The 26,674-nt window shown below is 38.8% G+C and overlaps 1 protein-coding gene across 1 annotated transcript in view; it reads right to left on the reverse strand.

Moving 5' to 3' along the window:
* UBR5 (ubiquitin protein ligase E3 component n-recognin 5) overlaps positions 1–26,674 on the reverse strand; it is a 173,698-nt gene that overhangs the window by 83,642 nt on the left and 63,382 nt on the right. The window contains exons 2-11 of the mRNA XM_006830617.1: positions 22,405–22,449; positions 21,454–21,535; positions 20,935–21,011; positions 19,836–19,955; positions 15,316–15,505; positions 14,951–15,110; positions 14,249–14,398; positions 12,290–12,501; positions 1,308–1,424; positions 1,113–1,223 (exon numbers count right to left, since the gene is read on the reverse strand). Of these exons, the coding sequence (XP_006830680.1) occupies positions 1,113–1,223; positions 1,308–1,424; positions 12,290–12,501; positions 14,249–14,398; positions 14,951–15,110; positions 15,316–15,505; positions 19,836–19,955; positions 20,935–21,011; positions 21,454–21,535; positions 22,405–22,449 (1,264 nt within the window). The remainder of the gene's footprint in view (positions 1–1,112; positions 1,224–1,307; positions 1,425–12,289; positions 12,502–14,248; positions 14,399–14,950; positions 15,111–15,315; positions 15,506–19,835; positions 19,956–20,934; positions 21,012–21,453; positions 21,536–22,404; positions 22,450–26,674) is intronic.

Here is a 26,674-nt window from a genome sequence, read left to right on the forward strand (position 1 = left end):
TGAGAAGTTTCAAGATACCACTGTCAGTCGTTTTGACGTAACTTAGGATTTAATTTTCGGCCTATTTCCTCTTTTGTCTGCTTGTCATGCTCCACAATCCCCGTTCAGGCCTTTTTCCTAATTGGAAACATTCAGGGCCAGCTGTGGCTGTTTAGTTTTAATTGGAAACTTTTTCTTTAAATTTCGAGGAGATCTGTGCGCATGTATAGTAGAACCCTCCTAGGGTGGGGCTGGGGTGCCCACTAGCTCAGGCACCCATATAGTCACCAGAATGGAGGTGCGCAGACAGCAAGGGACCAATGAACAGATACCAAAAGAGAAGAATGTCCACACCTTTATCTCAGCGGTTCTGCCAGGCATCTGTGGCCACTCCGATCTTCTCCAGCGTGGTCTCACCCAAGATGGCAGCTCCTAGAGCAGCCAAGCATCCCGGACTAGAAAGCAATAGATTTTTTGCTTCTGCCAAAAATGGCAGAATTCCCCCAGCTGTGAGCCTTCCAACCTTCTAAATATTCCTTTATATGTGGTTCAGAGTTCTGGGACCATCCCCTGAGCCTGCTTGGTCGGGTATTCTATGTTCTTGTTGGTGGAGCTCCTTTACTGCACTTCCACCCGTTCCGCCATCTTGTTTCATCATTCTTCAAAGAACCAACCCTGTTGAGCACCATTCAGTATGCCCTTGATAGGTTTGAATGACTGCCTCTTGGTCTTTGTACAGATTCCTCATGTGTACAATGAAATGTTCTGGCATTCTTGGCCATGTTATCAACAATTTGTTTTGATAGACACAGTCAAATGCCTTTAGTGCAGTTTGGACTTCTTCCTTTAGTATCAGCAGCTCTTATCACATGCTACCTCTTGAAATGGTTGAACACTGTTCGGTTCTCTTTGGTACAATTACTGTGTATTCCCCTTCAATGCTAAAGGTGACTTTAAAAGTATTCTTAATTTCCGGTGTTTATTTCTGTTGTGCATACAGTCACTAAGAGTCCGTACCGACTCAATGGCACCCAACAACAACATCTTTTTTAAAATAAAAAGATAGAAAATGAACAGGGAGGTAAAAAAATAATTTATGCATGAGATGTTTATCAACACAAAGTGCTTCATACCTTATTATTTTCTGTAGCAACAGTTGCTCGGATGCTGTTTGCAGACAGGAGGACTATCTTTTCATTGGTTAAACCCAAAAATGTTGCTCGTGGATGGTGTAATGAAGGATTCTTTGAATGCATAAGAAAAATGATTACAATGTTGTATGCTGACATATGTAGCTATTCAATGCAAGATTTCATAGAATGAAATACCTGTGCATTTCTATAAGGCTCAGATTCACTCCACTTCCACTGATATAGTTCTCCTTTACTGCTGACAGCCAAAAGCTCAGAATACAGAGCCCCAATACAGATGAATTTTGTTCCATCCTATAAAATGAAAATAAAAATAACACAGTGTTGTAACAAACCTATAGTTTTGTGCATAGGCATCCCCAGCACTTACAGCCTGACACATACATAGTAGGTGCTCAGTAACGGTGTTGAATGAATGAAGCAAACAAACAGAAACACCAGTGTAGCGATTTGAAAAAGGGAAAGGTGCCCAAACAGAAAACTCCTTTCCTGTAGACACTTCCAAGCTGTGGAAACAAATGTCTATGGTTTATGGTTAAATGTTCATTTAGTTTTAAGGCAATGCACATGGAATGAGCTAGAATTCAATTAAATTATAGAAAGATTGGCTGAGGAATGTAAAAAGCCATTATCAATGACTTTTTTTTTTTTTTTTTTAAACATGAAACCAATATGATCAAGAACATTAAGTCTTCCAGAAATTTGGAAAGTAAACCTTTCAAATAACAGATTTTAGGTTGTACTTTTTATTACTGGTTTATAGAATACTTCTATGTTCCTGGAATTCTGGGTCCATGAATGTTAACTTAATGGTGTCTTTCTGGTTTTCTGCCAAATTCCAGTCTTACTTGGTCCGATGGGCTATAGTGCTTAGCCAATACTTACAGAGTCGGCCAAGTTATACTGTTGTATTGGTACACAGGTCATGCCTCCAGGACATACAGAACGAACAACACTAATTCTGACAGACTCCTTTATCTGTAACTATGAATTCCAATCCCATCAAGTCAATCCCAACTCACAGCAACCCTACAGGGCAGAGGAGACCTGCTCCTAGGGTGTACGAGACTAAATCTTACAAGAGTAGAAACCTCATCTTTCTCTCTCACAGAACAGCCTGTGGATTTGATCTGCTGTCAGTTTGGCCAGCAGTCCAATGGCTAACACATTACACCACGAGGGCTCCCATCTAGTCATACCCTGGTGACGGTGGTTATGTGCCATGCAGTCGGTTCCGACTCATTGCTACCCTGTATAGGGTTTCCAAAGCTGTAAATTTTAACAGAAAGCCTCATCTTTCTCCCACAGAACAGCTGGTAGTTTTGAACTGATAACCTTGCGGTTCGCAGACCGATTCGTAACCACTACGCTACCAGAGCTCCTCACCATAGCGCCTAGGTATACCCTCTATTCAGCCCTATTTTCAAGGCACTTCTATTGGAGGGAGTAAGGGGAGAAAGAGAAGACAGGCCAAATTTGAAATTCTGAGATTAGTAATCTCTCTTTCTGTTCATTGGGAGTATCTGAAAATATACTTTCTCTTTGGGAGCTGCACAGAATTTTACCATTTATCCCTCAAACTCCCTCTTGACCTCTTCATTAAAAACTAAAGATGATATTATCAGACCAAGTGAGCCCAAAACCTGGATCCAACCTCAGGTAAGATATGTAATTTTTCTGAACCCATTTCTTCACCTCTAAAATGATCATAATAACTATACATATTATTATTGTTGTTGTTAAGTGCTGTTGAGTCAATTCCAACTCATATAGACACCACATATATGGTTTCTAAGGAGCAGCTAGTGGGCTTGAACCACTAACCTTGTTGTTAGCAGTCCACCGCTGATTATCCAGGAGTCCACCCAGGACTTATCAGGAGAGGCTAAATGAGGTAGGACATGTAAAATACACAGTACAAGCCAGGCGCAGACAAGTGCTCAAATTCCACTGTGATTACTCTGCTCCCGGCTTCTCTCCTACTTGCCAAGAAAATCAAAGCTCTCTGGCCCAAGCTTCCAGATATTTTTACCTCTAGATTTACTTTGATGCAACGCCCTCTCGCAACTCCCAACAAGCATCCAAATCTTTCCTTCAATCCTATTCAGGGTAAAGCGAATTATCTTGGCACATGATTCATTTTCACTACTCACTATCACACAACTGCCAAACCACTGCCTCATGTATTTAACCAATCTACCTAGTCTTTAAACATTTAAATTTAATTTGAATGTTAAATGACCATTTAAATATTAAACAGTTGACCCTACTTATCACATGCTCTGGAACTTCTCCTCCTCTCTCCTGGACTATTTCCACAATCTCCCCAGCATCACCAAGCAAGGCTTTGCCCCAGTTTCTGTTCATGTCCCTTTTTTCACATATGTCCCTGCCTCGCACCCCACTACCATGATGTCAGCTGAAAGTCTCACAGTGCCATATTTTCACAATTTTATCAACTTCATAAATGACTCTTTTTTCTATGATTTGCCTTCTTAAATATAAATGCAACAAACAAATCATAACAAAACCCCACTAATCTCACTTGACTTCATGGTGACTGCAGGACATCTCACCTTCCTGGCAAGTTGTCAAGGGTCATCTACAACTGTGCCCCACTCTCTTCTCCTCCTCCCTCTCCGCTGAACTGCTCACTGTTTCTCAATCGCAATACCATGACCTTCTATGGCTTCAGCCTCAGGTTGACATGGTTGGGAGTGCCTCTGCATCCTGATCAGTGCCTACTTTAATCTGGAAAATACTGCTATGCCGACATTTCCTCTTTGCGGTCTGAGTAAAAGCTTTCAGGTGACTTCAGTCATTTGTTCCCTGCTCTGGTCTCCTATAACGCTTGGCTCACACCTCATTCTAGCAGTGATCACAGACCACACTGGGAATGCATTGTATTGCATCTGAATTTTCTCTGCCCTGCTGAGATATCATGGGCGGGTCTATGTTAGGAACCTCTACATCCCTATAGTTCAGGGTAGCACATCCCACATGGTAGGAGCATAATTACTGGTGAACAAACAAGCTTAACTCTGCTTTTTTCAAGCAAGTGCCTTGTTAGAGTATTATTATTTGTTGTTGTTGTTGTTAAGTGCCATCGAGTCGGTTCCAACCCATAGTGACCCTGTATAGGGTTTCCGAGGAGCAACTGGTGAGCTTGAACCACCAACCTTGCAGTTCAAACGGTTTTGCAGTCTGGCAAATTAACCTACAGCACCTACACCAGGACTCCGTAAGAGTAGAGTTAGAATAAACCATCCCTAGAACAAGCACGCACATGGTGTGTGTACAGACCTACTCACAACTGACTTCGATATGTTTCAGGTATGGACCAATGTCCTGTACCAGCCAATGGAAACTCTGCAGTGGGAATCAGACTGAAGCAACGTGCAGGCCCTGGAAACCCAGTAATAGCCAAAGAAAGGCAATGGAAAAATTGCCATCAATGCTTTGAGATCAGACTTGCAGGCCATTTGCCTCTTTGTCTGCTTATTAAACACAATGATAACATCTGAATCAGAAATTGAAGGACAAAAGCCACCACTCTAAACACATCAGAATATGTTAAAAACTTATGAAAAGAAAAATGCTCCACTCACAAGTCTCTATTCCATTTCCTTGGCAGTCTCTAACTCCTATCCTTGTTGCCTCCTTATTCCAGGTGTTTTTCATTGGTGGTCAGGGAGCAGGGAATTATTTTACTTGGAAAAGATAAGATAACCTAGATTTCTAACTTAGGGAGTAAAATCTTCAAGGACAAGAGTAAATTTTACTACTTGTGAATATTAATTACCTATTGCAGGAGAGAAATGCGAAATTACAACTGAATACCAGGCTTACTTTATCCACCCAACTACCCGCCCCAGTCAACTACTAGAAATGCTAGATTTGAAATATTTAAAGAAAATCAAGAAAGGGGATACTGTTGTTCTTAAGTGCTGTCAAGTTGGTTCAGATTCATAGCAATCCCGTGTAGGTTGTCTGATGCTGCAAATCCTTGCGGGAGCAGAAAGACCTTCTTAGCATCCTTGCTATTCACCAACTCCATGTGGCAAATGGATTGTCTCACTTGACAGACTGATAAGAATGTACCAAAACTAGACTGTGAATATTTGTGGCTTCATTCTTTCTCTATCACAGTGCTAGAGTTTTTGGTTTAAAGAACAGCCTCCTCCAGTTTCTGCTGAACTAAAGGTTTCATGTATATCAATTAAATATTTACTTAGTACTGATAAATAAGACTAGGCAATATCCCAACATTGTATCCTGGTTTGAAAGGTTTAACAGTTCCACAAACACAAATTATGTCACTACTGAACTTTAGTTGCTCTAAGTCCTTATAAAACTTGAGCTGTATGTTCTACCAGTACTACATACGGGCTATGGAAACACATGCACAGGCAAACTTTTGGAGAACTGGTATTTTGTTTACTTCTTTATTCAGTGTCTAGGACAGGACTCAGCAAATACTTGAAACATGTAAGTAACTGAGCAGTTAATTAACAAATGAACATTTGTTAATAAATAATCTAAATACATTGAAAATATCACTTTGGAATGGCTACCACAAATGGTCACTCAAAACATTCAGTTTCATTTAGCAAAACTTTGACCAAAGTTACTTTGACAGTTGTGTGAAAAGAAAGAGGCAAAGCACCATCAATCGATTTTTCAGCACACTGTAATTACATACAAAGCTAATCATTCTCTAGTCAGATGATCAGATTTTTACAGCAAACCCTGTAGTACTCAATCCTGCACTGGCTGCCCTAGAGGGTGTAAGTGTTCCAGGTGCTACAAAGCATTCTAAAGGGAGAGAGAATCTGAGCATCTGAAACACCATCATAGTTCATCAAGCTCCACACCATTACTTCTGTCAGCTAAGTCTTCGGATGTTCAGAAGGCCTGAACAATACTTCCAATGCTTGACCAAATATAGTAGCCAAATTTTTTAAAGCTAATAATTTTATATGGCAAGCTAATGATGTCATAAATTTTGGCAAAAAAAGGTTCCCCATCCCTGCTATAAGTAATCAATCCATTAACGATTCCAATTTTCCTTTTTCCCTGGCAGTATATGTAGCACTGTAGAATATAATACTTGACGATAAGTAGGTTTGAACCACATCGATATTTAACAACAACATATTTAATAATACAATTTAGTTATTTACACAATAGGTCAGAATGTAGGGACAAAATGTGTACAGAGTTGTTGTTGTTAGTTAAGTGCTACAGAGGTAGTTCTTATTTATAGCAACGTTGTGCAGGGTTTCTGAGACATTAAATCTTTGCAGTAGCAGAAAGCCTCATCTTTCTCCTGCAGAGGGGCTGGTGGGATCAAACCATGGGCTGTGTGGTTCACAGTCCAGTGCTTATCGTATGGAGCCACTGTGCTCCCGTGTGTGTTATTGTTGTTTTGTTAAGTGCCAATGAATCAATTCCACCCATAGCGACCCTGTATAGGGTTTCTAAGGAGCAGCTGGTGTAATATATAAAACTCTCCAAGATCTGCAAGTGAAGTGAACAAGTAGCAGAAATACCTAAGTGCCAACCATGAGACAGACAATACAGAAATACAAAGAGGAACGTTTAGAAAATGTAATAGCTACAAACTGGGGCAGGTGCTACATACAAAGAAAGTTGTTCTTTCCTTTTTTTAATTTAAAAAAAAAAATGGTGTTGGTATGTAAAAGACAATATGAAATGAATAGAGGAGTTTCACACAGTCAATCACATAGAACTGAACTACAGTCAGAGCTCCTCTGATCGGTGACAATGAGGCTGAGACTCAAATGATGAGAAAAAGACAAGCAGACCAGCCTTGGGAAATGAGTCTCATGTGCTTCCCTCAAAGACAGGAAAGAGCTGGTCAAGCTCTAAACTATGGGAATGGGAGGCAGAAGCCAATTCATGCAGAGCAGTGAGAAGTCTCTGATGGGTTTTACCAGAAAGAGGCAAAAATACAAGTCTTTATTTCTTATTAATAGTATAAATTAAGTTAATGTTGTTGTTTTTGTTATTAAGTACTGTCAAGTCAGTACCAACTCATAGTGACCCCATATAGGTTTCCAAGAAGTGGCTAGTGAGTTTGAATCACCAACCTTCCAGTTCAAACTGATCTTGTGATCAAGTGCTTAACCTGTGGCACCACACCAGGGCTTCAAGTTAACACTAGCAGTATATAAACAAAGAACTTATGTCTCACACACATCTCTGAGATGTTCAAGAATGGGGACAGTAACCCATGATAAACTTTTCTTAAGCAAACTTTACAGGTGGAGAAAAACATCTCTCCTGAAAAACTTCTGCTTCATTTTATGAAAGGAGAATTATATAACTCATTGTATTTCACTTTTTGTACCAGAACACCTAGAAGCAGCTCAGGACTTCCATTGTAACTATATTTTCCTAGGCATTTGATATATTTATACCTCTATAAATGGGTTTTGATTTTCTAGCTTTGCCTTAGCAGTCCTTTAGAACACATTTTATTTGAGAATGAAAGGTTTTAGCCAGAAAATATAGTCAGAGCATCAGGTATTATAAAGAGAATAAGCACAATCCACTGAGCTCTCTCAACTCCTCCCTCCAGGACCACAGGAACTGCCTAAACCTTCATCCTGAAGCAGGACCCTACTTCTGCTTGCTCTTCTTTGTACTTTACATTCATTGGGGGGGGGGGGGGAGGATTTAAAAAACTTTGTGGGAAAATTGCATTTTTCGACAAATGTATCATTGCCTCTTGAGCAACATGGGTTTGAACTGCGGCACGCTTATACATGGGTTTTGTTTTTTTTTTTGTGGTACAACTACAGTGAGCTTAAGTTTTGCAGGAATGTTCACTTTTAACACTGTGGCTGTAACCACATCAGCGAGAGCAGTCTGTCTCTCCAGCTAGGGAGGGTGCGATGGTTAATGGCCAGCCATTACTGGAGAGACCAGTTGCTTACACTGAGAGAGCTAATGGCATTTTAAGCAGATACTCACAACACTTGGGCTCACAGCCATACACAGGAAAAAACCTCAGAATACTCCAGGGCAGTCAGCAACCTTAACCTCTGTGCTACTCAAGGGTAAACTGTGTATTAAAGCCATTTAATTCTCACAATAATTCCATAAGGTAGAATCAAGTGAAAAACAAATGTGAAAACTGAGGTTCAGAGAAGTTGAAGCATTTAACCAAGGTCACACAACTAGCTGGTGGCAGAGCTAAAATACAAATTTTCAGACATGACCCCACACAGGCTCCTGTGACACCCAGTCTCTTGTGCTTAATTCTTCTATGGCACTTATTCAAACATACTAACGGCATTTCCCTGCCTACCTACAAAGTTCTAACACTAACATCTAACCAAGAACTGAACACACAGCAAGTATTTAATCACAGCTACTAAAGTCACATCACTGAGTGAATGAACCTCATTTCTATCTTCACGAAGCTTCAACATCCTCTGATCATTTTCAATTATGCTTTTATACTAGCTTTGACATTTAACTCACGGGACCATTTACAGTTGAAGGTTACCTCAACTATTTTCAATTCACAATTATACTGTAAGGGTTTAAAAGAGAGAGAACAAACATTGTATGATTAATGAGCTTTAATGATCTTTGAAAAAAGGTTGACACTTTGAAGAACTGACTGACTGGACCTGTAAACGAGTGGTGGCAAAGTAGGAACTAATCCAGGTAAGTTACCAAAAAACTTTCTCATGTATCCTAGCATATAAAAATCAGGACTTACAATTTAAGAATGTTAGATTAGCGGTCACTTCTGAAAATAAGCAGAGGTGGATATTTTGACCAAAATAAACAAATAAAAGACACTATTTCTCATGTATTTTGGGGAAACATGCTGTATTAGGAAAGCACTGTCTTTGGAATCAAGCTTCCTGGCTTCACTGCTGGATGATTATTAACTAGTTATGTGAACATGAACAGAAAAGACACCATCGGTTTCATCATCTATAAAAATGAATGTCTCACTGTGTGCTGAGGACCGTGGGGGCTTGTAGGGTATACCTTCTGACTGGGGGACAATGCATGGACGGGATGGTAACTATTGCAATGAAATGATGCATGATAGAATGAATGCAAAACTAATGTTTCCCCCATGTAAACTATCACACAATACACAATAAAACATTAAAAAAAGAATGGCTCAGAGATAAACTCTATAATCTCTTCCCACTATGAAATTCCAAGTTTACTAACTCATATAAAATTAAGTCTACCAGGTGTGAGGATGTAGAGGTTATTAACTATGATGTCAAAATAATTCAACAGCTCCCAAGATTCTGTAGACACACAACCCCAATCATCTGTATTTCATAAGTACTTATTTGCTTGACTAATCATCATCTGTATCCTGTATTCTACTCCAAGTATCATGAGACAAGTTCGCTATCTAGTGTTGATGATCACTATTGTCATGGGTGATGCAAATGGTCAATGTACTCAGCTGTTAACTCAGAAGTTGGAGCTTCAAATACATCCAGATGTGTCTAAGAAGAAAAACATAGCTAATCGACTTCTGAAAACTCAATCATTTAAAACCCTATAGGGAGTACCACTATATTAAGACATGAATGGAATTAACTCAATGACAACTAGCATTTTGGGGGTGCTTGTTTGTAGCTTTAGTACCTAGTAAAAGCACCAGGGACTTGGTGGTAACCAGGCACATATATCTGTGGTGTGGCGAAAAAATGATGGATGGGGACTCTCTAGCTACTCAGTTTTCCAAGTGTTGGCCTGAACATAATAAAGTTCGGAAGTGTTTTGAGCTAGGAATTCCTACTGGGCCCCTCTGCTCTTGGCAGATCCATCTCTTTACCTCTATGCACCAGCAGCAGACAGCAAATGCATCCTGACTCTTTATCATCCTGCACTTTGAACTACCTCTCCTTCTTCCCTAGTAGGTCTTCCCCCAAAACTTTTACTTCTTGGCGATAATGTCCCCTAACCAATGTTGATCCTACATATTGACTGTTCCTGCAAGTGTTCTTTAGCCTATGCCTCTGGATGTTTGTCCTAAGCTCTCTGTATTCTCTTTCTGAATGTAGCATTTAGCCCTGCTGGCAAACACCTAATGGTATTTGTTGATGACTGTGATAATACTTAAAGAGCTAAACTAGTTTTTTTGTGTTGTTTTTGTTCTTTTTTGGTAATGTTTTATTGTGAATTATGTGATAGTTTACATAGGAGAACATTAGCTTTACATTCATCCTATCATATATCATTTAATTGCCATGGTTACAATCCCCTCCATTCATCATCAACAAATCAAAGGGTATACCGGTGCAAGCCTGCTCCCTGGTCATCAGCACACAGCCCCTCTTTAACTAGGTTTAAGTTGAGCCCATTTCTGGAATTTAAATTCTTTTGTCTTCAATTTCAGTCATGAGCTAATACAACGTTTCTTTTTCAAAGCACTATTTTAAATTACATATTTCATAAGAAGAAAAAAAATGTAGGTAGAATATAGGTTACTTTGTGTGCTACTATTCCTTCATTCACTCAATGTCTAAACAAACCACAAAAATAATGGACAATAGTCTTGTACAGTGTCAAGATTTCATGGTGTACACTTAAGTAACTGTCTCTATGAATGAGTTGCACCTTAAAAAAAGTATGTCCATCAGTAAGAGTAAACAAAGACTGACTACCCAATACACTGGCCAGAAGAATTACAAAGCTTGCTCTCTTCAAAACCACTTTCATCAATCAAAAAATATATCATACACTAAAGAAGCCTAAACTAAATCATACAAACAAGACTATGAGTCCTCTATTACTTCCTGCCAACCAGAAACAGACACAACCCTAATAATCGCCAGGCACAGAAAGAGGAAACAGCAAACAAAGGAGGAAAAAACCCTAATTGTTTACATGACCTTCTACTATATGAAGTAAAACTTAGAATGTTTCTAGCTTTATGGAAATAAGTGAGAAAACGCAATTCAGGGAAAGTTTGGCAGCTTCCAAAGAAAACAGAATGCCTCTGCTCCCAGAGAGACTGATTAAAATTCAGGTTCCTTCTTGTATCCAAGGTTTCCACATGAGCTGAATACAGAGGGAAACAAATTACATTAAGACTCACAATAATTGTATAAAAATAAACTCAGAAAGTTAAATAACATTTCCTTTTAATATTCCACATGCAAATTCATAAAGAAACCCTTCTTTATCTGTTAGAGATCAACTTCAATGTTCTCATCTTCTTCTAGTTCACATCGACTGAAGGAAACTTCCTACCCAAGTGGCTCGGAGAATAAGAAGAAACACGCCAACCAAAAAAGAGTCAGAAAATAAAAATAAAAAATGAGGCTTTCTACAGTTGCCTTTGAAGATGAGTTCTTAATCACAGAAGATAATGCACTGGCTGCTTCATCACTTGTGGAAGTGATGGAGTTTCAAAGATTCAATCCAATCAAACAAATCCTGAATGCTTCTAGCAACTAGCCACTGTACTACTCCTCAAGATGCAGGTCAAAGCTTTCCCCCAACCCCCAGTCCCTTCCAAAACACACTGGGACTCACTGCCGGTTCAATGGGGCAGCTAAGTAATCAAGGAAACACAGATCCCCCATCTTGCCCTGACATGCACACTGCATCAATGACCACTAACTCCACTGGCATTAACTGGAAGCCATTTCCCTTCTTGCTAGGGTCCGTCTGACAGTATTACAAAATACTAAGTATTACTAAGTATCTACTGTGGAATGTTCCATCAGTCATCAGAGTAATTATTACCAGGAAACAAGTCCTAAGACAAAATGCTTATGTGTTATCTAGAACTATCTTCCCGGGTTCTCAGATTCCCTTCAAGTAGGAAGAAACACAGCACCACTGAACACATCTAACTGAGATGACTATGTAATGCTCAATAAAAGGTGCTCTGCTTGTATGGGGGACTTTAGAAAGTTCATGGGAAATGGAATTTAAAAGATACTGAAAATTTCCCACAAACATTTTAAATCCCCTTCATATTTTAAAACAAAATAAAATACTTTATGTTTACTTCCTTTTTTTTTTTTAAATAAATGACAGTAAAGAAATCCAAACTAATATATTCAAGGATGAGAGGAGGGGTACTTGCCAGGAATCCACTGAAATGAAAAGGGGCATAGATTGTTCCCAAATACCTTATCAGGCCACCACTGCAAATCTTCTCCTAGAGAAACTGGACTTTGAACAGGCGTATTCTTCTTATCCAAGTTTGGTTCTCCTTCCTTGCTGGTAGAGCCCCTTTCATTATCAAATGAGGCTCCATCAAGCCACCTTCGTTCACGTAAACGTAAAACAGATTCACGTTCACGCAACAGCTCAGAGTCTCTCTCTAAGGGAAGAAGGAGAACTGGTATGCAATTGGGTCACACCAGTGGGATAAAAGTAAGCCACTCTCTAGTAAAGACCCTTCAGGATGCAACTAACAGCAGTTTATCTACTCACAAAAACTTTAAAGTAAATGTGTATCTACTAAGCCTGACATGCAACATTCAAACTATGAACCCTTTCATCAAGTGAATGGAGGAAAATTATCAACTAGTATTTGTTTTTGTTTTTAAACTATATAGAAACAGGCTTCTTTGTATTCCAACTACATGTTTTTAGAGCAGAATTGCTTTATTTCAGACCAGATTTTGAAAAAATTTTAATGAAGTTTAAAAACTAGCTTTCATTAAAAATGTTTACTTAACTTTTTAAATTATCTATTAGAAAATTTGCAAAATAAATGAGAATTTCAATACATTAGTTACAAATACATAAGACAAAAAGTATTTGTAGAGTCTTCAATTATTTTTTTTAAATAATACTAAAAAAAAAAAAAAAAACTTGAAAAGGTTAAAATACATATCCATTAATTTAAACTAGCTATATAGCTTTTGATAACCCCATCCCACATTTAAAGTAATAGTGTAGGGTTAAACTTTCATGAATGTCTTCATTAAAATTTTGAGGAACCAGACAAACTTGCCTGTTTAAAAATAAAATCAAGAATTCCAAACAAAAATGCTTCCCTTAAAATTGGTTTAATAAACTATCTAAAGTCATTTCTCCCCCAGTTTACTGATATTATCTTTTTAAACAAAGTACCAAAATAAACTTTGCAAGAGGTAGATAATAAAGATTAGAAGCCAAGTTGAACCATAGGAAATTGCCACTTATACAAGTCAATACTAGTCAAATAATCAGCAAATCATATGGCTCAAACTGAAAGTAATACCTACATAAAATAACCTTAAGAAAAGATAATAGGGAGAAATTTTAAAGCACTTTATTACATTAGATATTGAAAATCTTAAATGCAATGCATTTACAGCAATAAACTATGCATTTGCATGAAAATTCTAAAGCCATTTCATTACAGTCTAAAAGGTAACCAGTTTTTTGTTATTTAAAAACTCTTTTTTAAGCACTAGATATTTGTAGCAAGATCTTAATATAAGACGGCACTTTTCCAATCTACCGAAGACAAAAACCAATACAGTTGATTCCTGACTATCATTTGAATCAAGTTTTACATTCCGGAAAGCAAAACTATTAATTTATTAAAGTTATGATGTAAGCTAAAGCTATAACAATATGTACAGAGAGAAGCTGGATTGAAATTAATCTTTCTGGCCTCCAAACGTCTCTGAAAGACTTCAAAGTTTTAAAAATAGCATATGTATGTATTTATTATTGGTGAATCCAATAAGCTTTTTTAAAGAATTTACTCTTTCATCTAACCAGGTATTGGTTGGTTGGTTGTTTTCTCCTTCTAACTAGGCTTTAAAATGACCAGAAAACTCACTTTGTTTGAATTAAAGAAACTAAGGAAACTTTGTTTTCTGAATGCTGCATGTCACTGTAAAGTAGAATTCTGCTTTTAGTTCAGAATCCATATTGCCAGTTAAAGAGACAGGTTAGTCATAACCCCTAATACACATGCCACAAGATCACCTCTAAAATACTACTGTGGCTCTTCAAAAAACAAAACACTAGTTTTAAAATATCTGAAAGCACTAAATGTAGCATTTCTATCTACTGTAATATTAAAATTTCAAATACAGTGAATTCTATCACTGTTCTCTCAATAAAAGAAATAAATGCAAAATTACCTCGAGAAGAGCCTAGCCTGGAAAGTGATGAACGACGAAATGAAGGGTAACCAAAATAGCTAATATCTTCAGAAAACATGGCATCTGCATCAATAATGACACTTGGGTGGGCAGAATGAATGTCCGCATCAAGAAGAGACATAAGATCCTCTATAAACAGAAACAAACAAAAAATGAAGCTGCTATAGAAAGACCACTTGTAGGATACTGGAAGATCTCTAAAAATCACAATACATTAAGATGAGGGACTGATCTGGCATTACCTGGTATAAAAAGGAAGTTAACAATGGGAATGTAGATTCTAATCAACAAATGCATACTAATTGCTTAGGCTACCAACTAAGTAACCAGAAGAAAAACAGATCACTAAGATGTAATATTTGCAAAATATAGGGGATCACACAATCAAAATCGAAATGCAGCTCAGTGGTCATAAACCATACTCAGTAATAAAGACATCAAAAACAACAGCTGACAGAGTTATCACTACAGCCATCTCTTTACTAGGACCAAACACAAGACCAATAAACATAAACATTTTCCCTGAAAAGGAACTTTACAATCAAATTAGGCAGCGCTACAGTATGGATAATCTTCCACCTTGAAAAAGAATAGTCAGAAAATTATTTGTGATTTAAAATCACATCCTCCAGTCAAAAGAACACTCCAAAGATGAGAAATCCATGGTGATGGTCCACCAACCTCCAGGCAAATAAGATTCACTGGCTGTATCATCCCCATCATCTCCATCTTCATCATCTCGGCTAAGTAAATTATTTACAGCAAGGTTTACATCAAGGTTTGTTCGCTGAAGCTCCCGAATAATGACACTTCTGGATTTGCCTTGTAAAACAACTTGGGCCTGAAGTTAAAAAAGAAATTAGTTAAATTAAACAAACAAACAAAAAAGAATGACAAGACCATGCCAATTTCCTTCGATTTAATTTTTTTAATCAAAATCATCTTTCTAGGGTTTTTTTTTTTAAAAAAAAGGGGCAGTCAGTTCGCCAAACTAAATTAAACTTCTCCTTATCCTGTTAAGCATTCTAAACCTACAGTATTCATACCTGTGAAATCAGCTCCTCTGGAATGACAGATGCTGGAATAACTGGCTGGGGCTGACTACCAAGAAGCCCCGACCCTCGATCTCGTCCTGTCCGAATAACTCGAGTCTGTCGGCGGGAATCTCGAGCTCCAGCTGATGACCTTCCAGAAGACCCTCCTCCACTTCCACTCACTCCTGAACTCCAGCGACTTCTAAATATTGGAGAATTTTTAGAATTAGCATTTTAACAAGCATTCTGAAAAGATCACTTTGGGTCACATTTTCATTCTCCTTAGTCAGATACCATTATTTGTCTAGTTAAAGGCCAAATTAATAGCTCGTTTTTAAAAATGTTTACGTATGAATTTATCATTTATTAGAAACAGGTATCATACTTCTGTGTCTTTTAATATAATTTTTAAAATACCCTCACACCACATATTTGTAGTTACAACCCCAAAATAAGCTGTAGTACACATTACGTACACTCATGGAAGCAGCAGTCAAGAAATCAAACGACGTACTGCATTAGGCAAATCTGCTGCACGCGACCTTTTTAAAGTGTTGAAGAGCAAAGATGTCAGCTTGAGGACTAAGGTGTGCCTGACTCAAGCCATGGTATTTTCAATAACCTCATATGCATGCGAAAGCTGGACAGTGAATAAGGAAGACCATAGAAGAATTGATGCTTTTGAGTTATGGTGTTGGAGGAAAATATTGAAAGTGTCATGGGCAGCCAAAAGAACCAACAGATCTGTGTTGGAAGAAGTGCAACCAGAGTGCTCCTGGGGAGGCCAGGATGGCCAATCTTCATCTCTCATACTTCAGTTATATTGTCAAAGCCAACTAAGGAAAATTACATCTAGTATGGAATTAGTTCACAGCTTGCAAACTTCAAGTCCATGAGCCACAACTTGTCCACACACTTGGCTGGTTGGTTTAAAAGTAGATACTTGCACTAATTCAGGGAATACACAGACTACTGGTAGCGTAGTGATTACGAATCAGGCTGTGAACTGCAAGGTCAGTAGTTCGAAACTACCAGCTGTTTTGCGGGAGAAAGATGAGGCTTTCTGCTCCCGTAAAGATTTACAGCCTCGGAAACCCTGTACAGAGTCGCTATGAGTCGGAACCAACTTCATGGCACATAACAACAACAACAGACTACCAAACATTTCGAAAACCACACAAACAAAAGTAGACAAAACAGATGATTGGGACATACTAAAAATTAAAAACTTATGTGCATCAAAAGACTTCACCACAAGAGTATAAAAGGGAGTCCAGAGAATGGGAAAAAATCTTTTGCAACAACACATTGGACAAGGGACTAATCTCTAACATCTATAGGAAACTACAACACCTCTACAAAAAAAAGACAAATGACCCAATTAAAAAATGGGCACAGGATATGAATAGACACTTCACCAAGGAGGAGATCTGGGCAGCTAACAAAAATATGAAGAAATTTCTGCGATCACTAGCCATTGTTGTTGTGTGCCGTGGAGTCGGTTCCGACTCATAGCGACCCTGCACAGCGTTTCCAAGGCTGTAAATCTTTACACAAGCAGAAAGCCTCATCTTTCTCCCGTGGAACAGCTGGTAGTTTCGAACTACTGATCCTGAGGTTAGCAGCCCAATTCGTAACCACTGCGCTACCAGAGCTCCTTAGAGAGATGCAAATCAAAACAACAATGAGATATCATCTCACAACAGCAATAACAGCAAAGATCAAAAAAGTAGAGGACAATAAATGCTGGTGAGGATGCAGAGAGTCCCTCCTACATTGTTGGTGGGATTGCAAAATGGTCCAACCACTCTGGAAAGCAATGTGGCGCTTCCTCAGAAGGCTGAAATTGAAATAACTTATTATTCAGCAATTCTTCTACTTGGAATTACCCACAAGAAATACAAGCCATAACACGAGTAGATATATGTATACCAATGTTCATAGCAGCACTATTTACAACAGCAAAAAGATGGAGACAGCCTAAGTGCCCATCAACTGAAGAATAGATAAATAAACTTTGTACATACACACAATGGAATATTATGCTACCTTGAAGAATAACAAGGAAGGTGCAAGCCACCGCATAAGATGGATGAACTTTGATGACATTATGCTGAGTGAAATTAGTCGCAAAAGGAGAAATACTGCATAGGACTAATATTGTAAAAAAAATAAGAAAAAGAACCCACACTATAAGGGGGAAGGGGAAATTATTTGCTGGTTACCAGGTTGTATGGGGTAGGTTGAAGGAAGAGAGGGGAAGATGAGCACAGGGTAGGAAACAGACACAGGATAGCTTGGGTGCTGTGGCGGGCGGAGGGGAATAGACAATACACAAGAAAGGGGAGGGGAATAGAAGAACAAGGTGGATGGGAGAACAGTTAGGTAGGTTTGCATGGACTAAGTGGGAGAGAGGTAAATAATGGTTTATGTACAACCTTGGAACAACATGGCCCTGGGATGCAGGGATTGAGGCATGGTATGAGTAAAAGAGGGGAAGTAATGTTAAGATGCTTGGCTGTCTTTTGACTCTTGGTTTCCCTTGCCTACCACTGTAAAACAGACACTTGATGGGAAGAGGGGGGAGAGAACGGAATAGCCAGAAACATCACCATAGAAAGCTTGTAAGTCCACCTTCTGCCTATAACTGACTGTAATTCCTAAAATGGGGCTAGAACTTGCCCAGTGAAGGAGATTCCCTATAGAGCCTTTGCATTGCATAAGACCATAGGTAGAATCCTGAACCCCATCCAGAAATCTTCTGAGGTGGGAAATTTCCACTTGAAAGGACAAGCAGACCAGCCTGGAACAGCTAGAAGAACAGAAGATTTTTCTTGAAACAAAGACCGGCAGGAAAAAAACAAAAATAACAACAGCAGCCCGACTGACTACTATGAGAACAAGCAAGTTGTTTGCCTGGGGGCCATCAAGGCAAGGTTGGGTTCCCTCAGGGAAAACCCCTTTCCAAGACTAAGTCTCAAGGGGAATACACAAGCAGGCATGTAGTCTTGCTGGCAACCACGTTGGTCACAAATAAGGGGAAGTGGGGGAAAAACAGCAATGAAGTTATTACCTAAGTCCGACCATGTTCAATAGAATCCTGTGAACCTATAGTAAACCCACATTGAGACCTGGCTGGCCAACAGTATGGCAAGACCCGGGGACTCCTGGGCCCAGAGACAGTTACATGGCCACAGAGGACTACAGCTGAGAGTGAAGCATCCAGCTGATATGAAGTGAGGGGAGATACACAAGAACACCCGTACTTGCAGATAATACCCACTTGATGGGGTTTCAATGGCTGGATGATCAGAGCGCGAAAAGAAGAAAGGGGGGGGGGGGGGAGAGTAACCTGCTACAATTTGATGAACTTGACCTATACTTATGGATGTAGTAGCTCAAAAGAGGGAACAAATCTTTACCGAGAGGACCAGTTCCACCTACCCCCTTAGTAAGTAGGGCTTGACGGAGATGGGCAATTTAGACATTGTCTAACCAAGAACTGTGTGTGTGTGGCGGGGGGGGGGGGGCTTACAAAGGCAAGAAATGACTGACTTTCAAGTTTTCAAGATGGAGCCTAGTTCCAGAGGGTGCAGGGGAAGGTACAATTTCCACTGAGTGGTTTCCAATTTGTCTGGACGGGGCAGATGAAAGGAGTCTTGGAGAAAGACTCTTGTGGTACAACAGTGAATAACTGCTATCAGAACTGACTGTGAGGATTGAAATGTAAAGGTAGATGTTTTGTAACAAAAGAAAGGGAGTGGTTGATTTTGCAGTCCAGGAGCGGAGCTTCCTGGGATCATCAAGGGAGAGGAGTGGCGTGCGGGATCCTACCCAGAGAAGCAGTGACGTCAGAGGATGGAGGCAGAGATGATGATATGGAGATATGGAGCGGTTGGTGGCCCTGGACTCAGAGAGGGAAATAAATGGGCTGTGTGCTGGCAGCCGGGGAGGCGGGGTGCTCAGGCTTGCAGGATGCACCCTTTGGTTGTTTGATGATGCATGGAGAGGATTGTAATCATTGCAATGTACCGAAATACGACAGGATGAATATAAAGCTATTGTTTTCCCATTAAACTATCACATAATTCATAATAAAAACTTAAAAAAAAGTAAAAGTATCTATTTGCCTTAGAATCTGTATATAGTTTCTTTATTTAAATATTTAAATACAGAGAAAACAATACAATCTAGATACCAGGAAATAAATGTTAGATGTTTATATACAAGAATAAGTCACAAATTTTGACCAAAATTGGTATTACTAAAACATTACATGGCATAAATGACATGGTGACACCATAAACACATAATATTTTTTAAAGGTATAATTCACCTGGGCTCACAGTGATTGGCTTTGTGTGGGCTACTTTTATCACAGTGGTGTACCATGAGCAACATGGGCTCCCTGCTCAGAGTTAAGAACCTCCTCATTCCAGCACTAGGGCGTTACTGAAGATGATCACTCAGAGTGAGAGTATGTACAGGACAGTGGTACAGACCAGCGGTGCCTTCATCCAGCCACAACTTACCCTAGGGTATTGCCTGCCAGCCTCCCCAGAGTCTCAGACCCTGAGAGAAACCATGGAGAGTCGCTCGTTCTACCAGGCCTCGAAGTCCTTCCTGCTCCTGAGTTGCTGTTCAGCTTTGACCTGGGAAAAAAACAAAAGGTACAACATTCACAAAATTGTCCTAAAATGTCTAGGAACAAACCTGAAATTCCAAGTTGTTCTGGGTTTTGTTAGTTGCTGATGAGTCAGCCCCCAACACACAGCAACTCTGTGCATGAGAATCAAGCACTGCCTGGTCTTGCACCATCCCCACGACTGGTTTTGGGTCTGACAACTGTGACCCGCGGGATTTCCGATGGTTGATTTTCAGGACAATGCCAAGCCTCTCTTCCTAGTTCATCTTTGTGTGAAAGCTCTGCTGACACCTGATCAAAATCATATTACACAAGCCATCACCGAGAGAGTGACGTCTTGGTTGAGAATCAAACCTAGGTCTCTACATGGAATGTAAGAATTCCTACTGAGGTAAAACACCAGTCTAATGAGGCTCTCTGTTCTAAAATCTAATCTAAAAATGTGAAGTAGTCTCCTAACTATCTAGTGTTCTTTTCTGGTTGAAACTAGTTTTCATATTTTAACTGCAAATGAATGCTAACTAAAAAATTGTTATTTAGATGTTTAATGTTTCTTTAGATGCAACCAACTGAAACACATCATACCATACCACACACCCATTCTTTATATGTTATTATTTTTAAGGGCTACAAAATTTAGAGACCTTGTGTTCAGAGTTACTTAATTTGGAAATATTAAAGGGTAAAATCATAACTTAAAAACTCATTTCGGTCAAAGAGCAAACAACACAGAAAACATGTTTCTCATGGCACCCTTTTCTGTTACAAAACCCTTGACATCTCTGCTACTGTTACTGTTCATAAAGCCACCAATCTCTGCTTGTAGAAAATTAAACCAAACTGCAAAGTGACCATCATTTCGCTCTACTTTAAGCATGTGATTTTCTGCCGTGCTTTTTGTTTTTCATTTGAGTGTTTCTAAAAAACGAAAATACAGCACTGAAAGTACTGTCTTCGAGGCACATATTTAATATGTAACATCTTACCCATCATTACTATCAGGTCTACCCAATTCCAATCTGTCCGGCTGTACTGAAAAGCCGATCCTGCAGACTCTACCGTCCTGAGGGCGAAGAGAAGAGAAGAGATTTCCAAAGTAAAAATGTGAATTCAAACTTGATGTTTTCAACAAACAGCAGTCTATGTCCATCACAGCCAATTTAGAAGACAACTAACAAATTCCCAATCCTGCCGGATCTCCGGCCTGAGTTGGTGAAGGAGAATACACACATATATCAAGAAACCAGTGGACAACAATTGAAAGAATTGAGAGTAAGGAGATGACTACATTATGGTGAGCTTCCCCATTCAGTGACTAATTTCAAATTCTAGTAAATCATTTACATTTTCTCTGGGCCCAGACTCACTGACACTAGAATCAGAGCTGTAGGGCCTCTGAAATAGCACTTCCAGTAGCTGCTTATTTTCTCTAGTTAAGAAAGAAGATGATACACAATTACTGTATCTTCACTTTCTGTTTCTCTACCTCAGAATAAAAAACTTACCTCAAGAAGAAAGGCAGCATGATTTGGTCCCACCACACACTGTTTAATAGTCGCCTGTTCCAATACATTCAAAGGGGGAGGGCTGGGAAATTTAAAAAAAAAAAAAACAGAGAGAGAGAGAGAGACAAAGAGTGTATATAAGTAAAATTACCTTTTCAATGGTAAATACATTCTAAGTTTTTATTCCCCCCAATCAACAAGAAAAAAACACAATGCTGTTTACGTATTATAAAGCAATAATTAAAAAGTAATAATTATGAGATCTCCATAATCATTATGTTGTTGTTTAGTGCTATAGAGACCCTGTATAGGGTTTCTTACTTAGGCTTTAAGGCTTCTCAGAAGCAGAAATCCTAATGTTTCTTCCACAAAGCAGCTGGCAATCTCAAACCACGGACACTGTGGTTTGCAGTCCAGAGTAGGCAGTCCACACTCCCCACACTTAACAACAATCATCATTGTTTTTGTTAAGTACTGATTCCGTTCCAACACATATTGACCCAGTACAGGGTTTCCAAGGAGCCCTGATTAGTTCAAACGGCCGACCCTGAAGCTTAAAGTAACCTTGCTGTCCAATGCTTATTCTATAGTGCCACACCAGGACTCTAGGATAAGCACTGAACAGACAATGGCAAGGTCAGTAAATGAACCCAGCAAATAAAAAAGATGGCACTGTAGGATAAGCACTCAACAGACAATGGCAAGGTCAGTAAATGAACCCAGCAAATAAAAAAGATGGCACTGTAGGATAAGCACTAAACAGACAATGGCAAGGTCAGTAGTTCAAACCCAGCAGCCACTCTCAGGGCCTCCATGAGTCAGAAGGGATGCAACAGCAAACAACAACAACCTGAATGAAAAGATTCTTCAGAGCTGCTGCCTAAGTATGAGTTATTTTTCCTAATAAAATTTACTTTTGATGGAAAAATGTTTAAATCTTAAAGTCCTTACCTGTTTAAATTATATTTGTTCAGTTTCTCTGAAACTTCCCGCAACCTTTAAAAACAAAACAAAATAAAGCATGAAAACCTTTGCACACATCCTCTGTAAATAAAATAATTTGGCAGGTACTTGGGCCATTATTTTGGTGATTTCCAAAATACAAAAAAGGGGGGCTTTCTATCATGGCAAGTATGGTTATTGTATTATCTTTAACTTTGGGCCTCACCAGAAGGCTCTGTAATGTCCTTCCGAACATCACTCCTTTATCAACTTCAGCAACAATGGTATCATTAATTCAGTTTTACAAATGAAGAAACGGCAGTTTCTAGAACTTATGTTTAAAAACAAGTGGCAGCAAAGTTGGGATTTGAAACAATGACCTATAAAAAAAAAATGCCTTTTAAAACAACAAAAAAAAAAGAACACCTGCTTTGCTATGAAGGCACTCAACAACAACAATGTATGCCAAAGACATTCTTTAATTTTATGTCTATCATGAAATGAAAACAACTGGACCAAAAGAACTAGATGATGCCTGACTACCACTTGCCAACTGCTCTGAAACAAATTATATTAGAAGGTCCCAGACACAGGCAGAGAAAATGTGGAAGAAAACTCAATATTGCTGGTCAGAAAGAGACTGGAGAAACCGGAGACTATGGCTCTTGGCCACCCTTCAGGTGAGAAATGGATCTTGTCCTCATGGCCCAATTTCCAGCCAAGTAGTAAATAGGAAACAGACACAACACTAGTGAGATACGCTCACCCTGGAATGAGCAACCATTGAAGATCAAAAGGGCAACATTTACCTAAGGGCAAAGTTCAGAAAGGCTGGGAAGGAGAGTGGAACAGAAGAAATAAGAACCACAAGGAAGGAGGAAGTGGCATATTGTTAATGGAGTTCACTGAGATAAAGCAAAGTGTATGATTTTTTTTATGCAAACCTAATGGTCTGCTTATAAATCTTCACTCAATTCACAAGTTTTTTCTCTCTCTCTCTCACTCACACACACACACAAATCACTTGCGAAGCAATAAGGAGCAGCAATATACCAAAAGCCTAACTGATCTTGTGCACAGTGCTTAGAGTTCTGGAAGAGCCTTGAGACGCAAAACAGAACAAATTCAAACTTCAGTACCCTCATCTAAAAAACAAAGATAATATTTCCCTTATCTAGAAGAATACTGAAACACTTGGAAATTTGCAAAGAAAGGCTACCTAATAGATAATACTAATTCTTCTTATTATGATTTTGCTATTTCTTTCAAATTAACATAAAACTGTGAAGCACTCAGTTAAATATAGTCACTTTGTTAAACTAAGAAAGACATGATAAATGTAAAGATGCAATCAAGTATAGAGATCCTATGATGAAAAACGTGGCATCAGGTTTGGAGGGAGACTCATTAACAACCTGTGATATGCAGATGATACAAGCTTGCTTGCTGAAAGTGAAGAGGACTTAAAACATTTACTAATGAAGACAAAAGACCACAGCCTTCGGTATGGATTACATCTCAATGTCAAGAAAACAAAGATCCTCATTACTGCACCAGTAAACAATATTCTTACCAATGAAGAAAACACTAAAGTCGTCAAGGACTTCATTCTTCTTGGATCAAGTATCAACACTCACGGAAGCAGCAGACAAGAAATCGAACGACGTATTACATTAGGCAAATCTGCTGCACAAGACCTTTTTAAAGTGTTGAAGAGCAAAGATGTCAGCTTGAGGACTATGGTGCGCCTGACCCAAAGCCATGGTATTTTCAATAACCTCATATGCATGTGACAGCTGGACAGTGAATAAGGCAGACCTTGGAAGAATTGATGCATTTGAGTTATGGTGTTGGAGGAGAATACTCAAAGTGCCATGGGCTGCCAAAAGAACCCTTTTTGAAGAAGTGCAGCCAAAGTTCTCCTTGGAGACCAAGATGGCCAAACTTCATCTCTTATACTTGGGACATATTGTCAGGAGGGACCAGTTGCTGAAGAAGGGTATCATGTTTGGTAAGGTGGAGGGTCAGAGAAAAAGAGGAAGACCCCCAAAGAGATGGACTGGCCAAGTGGCAGCATCAATGGACTCAAGCGTGGCAACAATAGTGAGGTTGGCCCAGGATCCAGCAGTGTTTCATTCTGTTGTGCATAAGAAGTCGCTATGAGTTGGTACTGACTCGATGGCACCTAACAACAACAGTAAGACTTTGGTTTTTTTGTTATTGAAACAACTTTTAACACATCTTCAGAAATAATTTTCCTTAAAATAGGCTGATTTTTAGAAAATAATAAGAAAAGGTTTAAAAGATTATATCAATAGGAAATTAATATCTATTAATTTTGCTTTCTAAAAAGCAGAAGAAACAAATGAACTCAAATTTTTACTAACAGATGAAAGCATTACACATAGTTCATGAAATCACACAGTAAAGTCAGTTTAGGATTAAAAAGCTACCACAAATATCTTTGAACAAGTTGTCTCTCAACTTTACTTTTTAGTGTCAATTTGAACTTCTGTTCACTTTGCTACAGAGGATATTTCAAACACTAAAATCTATATAGTAGCTCAATAGCAAACCAGATTACTAAACTAAAAAACTTTTAAGGGCTGCTCTATTTTCTCTCTCAAGAAGTAGGTCTGGTTTTGTGTTTGGTTTATTATGAGAACAGTACTTACTATCATATTCAGTTTCATATTTCATCTTACCTACCTCAAACTTTCACACACTTGATTTTACATACACACTTAAGACTTAAATAGCAAATGTTTAAAAATTCTTATTCAATCCCAAAAACTTACACAAAATGTATCGTTCTTCGAAACCTCCAGGCAGTTATCTTGCCTAACCTGCTCCCCCCCTCCCCCCCCTAAAAAAGGGAGTCCCGGTGTGGCGATGTACTGGACCACAAGGTTGGCGGTTCAAACTCACCAGTCTGCCCCTCCTCAGAAACCCTACAAGGGGTTTCTAAGAGTTGAAACCAGCTCCAGGGCACTTATCAACAACCGGCTCTCCCTCAGACACGCAAATCACACATAATTCACTCAAGCCAATGCTCACATTCATTTACATTTCCTAAATTACTCAACATCTTCTGTAATAAACAAACAGAATAAATAGAATGCAAAGTTCTTAATGATATCTTTACAGCGATATATATATAAAAAATATATTTTAGTTTTTCTTAAAATCAAACTACCTTATTAACTCCAAATTCCATTTCGAAATAAATCTTTACATGTGGTTATAATGAAAAACCATTTTAAATTATAATAATGCAATTTAACCATATAGCTCAGTACTTTTAATCTCATTGGAAGACAAAAGACAGCCTCTGTAAAGTAACTGTAACATACTGAATGGATAGGTTAGCAATAAGCTTCAGACAATCTCCACAGTACTTCTACACAAATGATTCATTCTATATTTCGACTTTTCTGTGTGATTAGCTTGATTCACAGGGATCCTATGCACCAACGAATGAAACACTCCTTCACCCGGCACCATCCTCACAATTACCATGTTTTGTTTTGTGTTTTTTTTAATGTTTTATTGTGAATTATATGATAGTTTACATGAGAGAACTTTGGTTTTACATTCATTCCATCGTATATCATTTCATTGCCATGGTTCCAATCCCCTCCATGCATCATCTACAATTATCATGTTTGAGCCCATTGTTGCAGCCACTGTGTCAATCCATCTAGTTGGGGGTCTTCTTTGCTGACACTCTGCCAAGCATAACGTTCTTCTTAAGGGTCTTATCCCTCCTGATAACATGTCCAAAGTACATTCGATTAAGTCTCATCATCCTCACTTCTAAGAAGATGGTGTATACAATATTCTTTGCCCATACCATAATTCAAATGAATCAATTCTTCAGTCTTTCTTATTCACTATCCAGCTTTCACATGCATATCAGACAACTGAAAACACACTTTTCTAATTCCTCAAATTGACTTTAAAAAGGCCTTTGTGGCAGCAGATTCACCAGCTGCAATATGCTGTTTGACTTCTTGACAGCTGTTTGCATGGGTGTTGATTGTGAGTCCAAGTAAAATGGAGTCCTTGACAACTTCAATCTTTTCTCCATTCTTCATGATGTTGTTTACTGGTTCAGTTGTGAGGATTTCTGTTTTATGTTCAGGTTTTATGTTTTATGTCAGAGGAGACTCTGAAACTTGCTCTCCAGCGTAGAGAAGCTAAAGCAAATGGAAGAATTGAAGAGGTCCAAGAGCTGAACAGAAAATTTCAAAGATCAGCTCGAGAAGAAAAAACCAAA

The sequence above is a fragment of the Chrysochloris asiatica genome, unplaced genomic scaffold (genome assembly GCF_000296735.1).
Source record: "Chrysochloris asiatica unplaced genomic scaffold, ChrAsi1.0 scaffold00001, whole genome shotgun sequence".
Lineage (NCBI taxonomy): Eukaryota > Metazoa > Chordata > Mammalia > Afrosoricida > Chrysochloridae > Chrysochloris > Chrysochloris asiatica.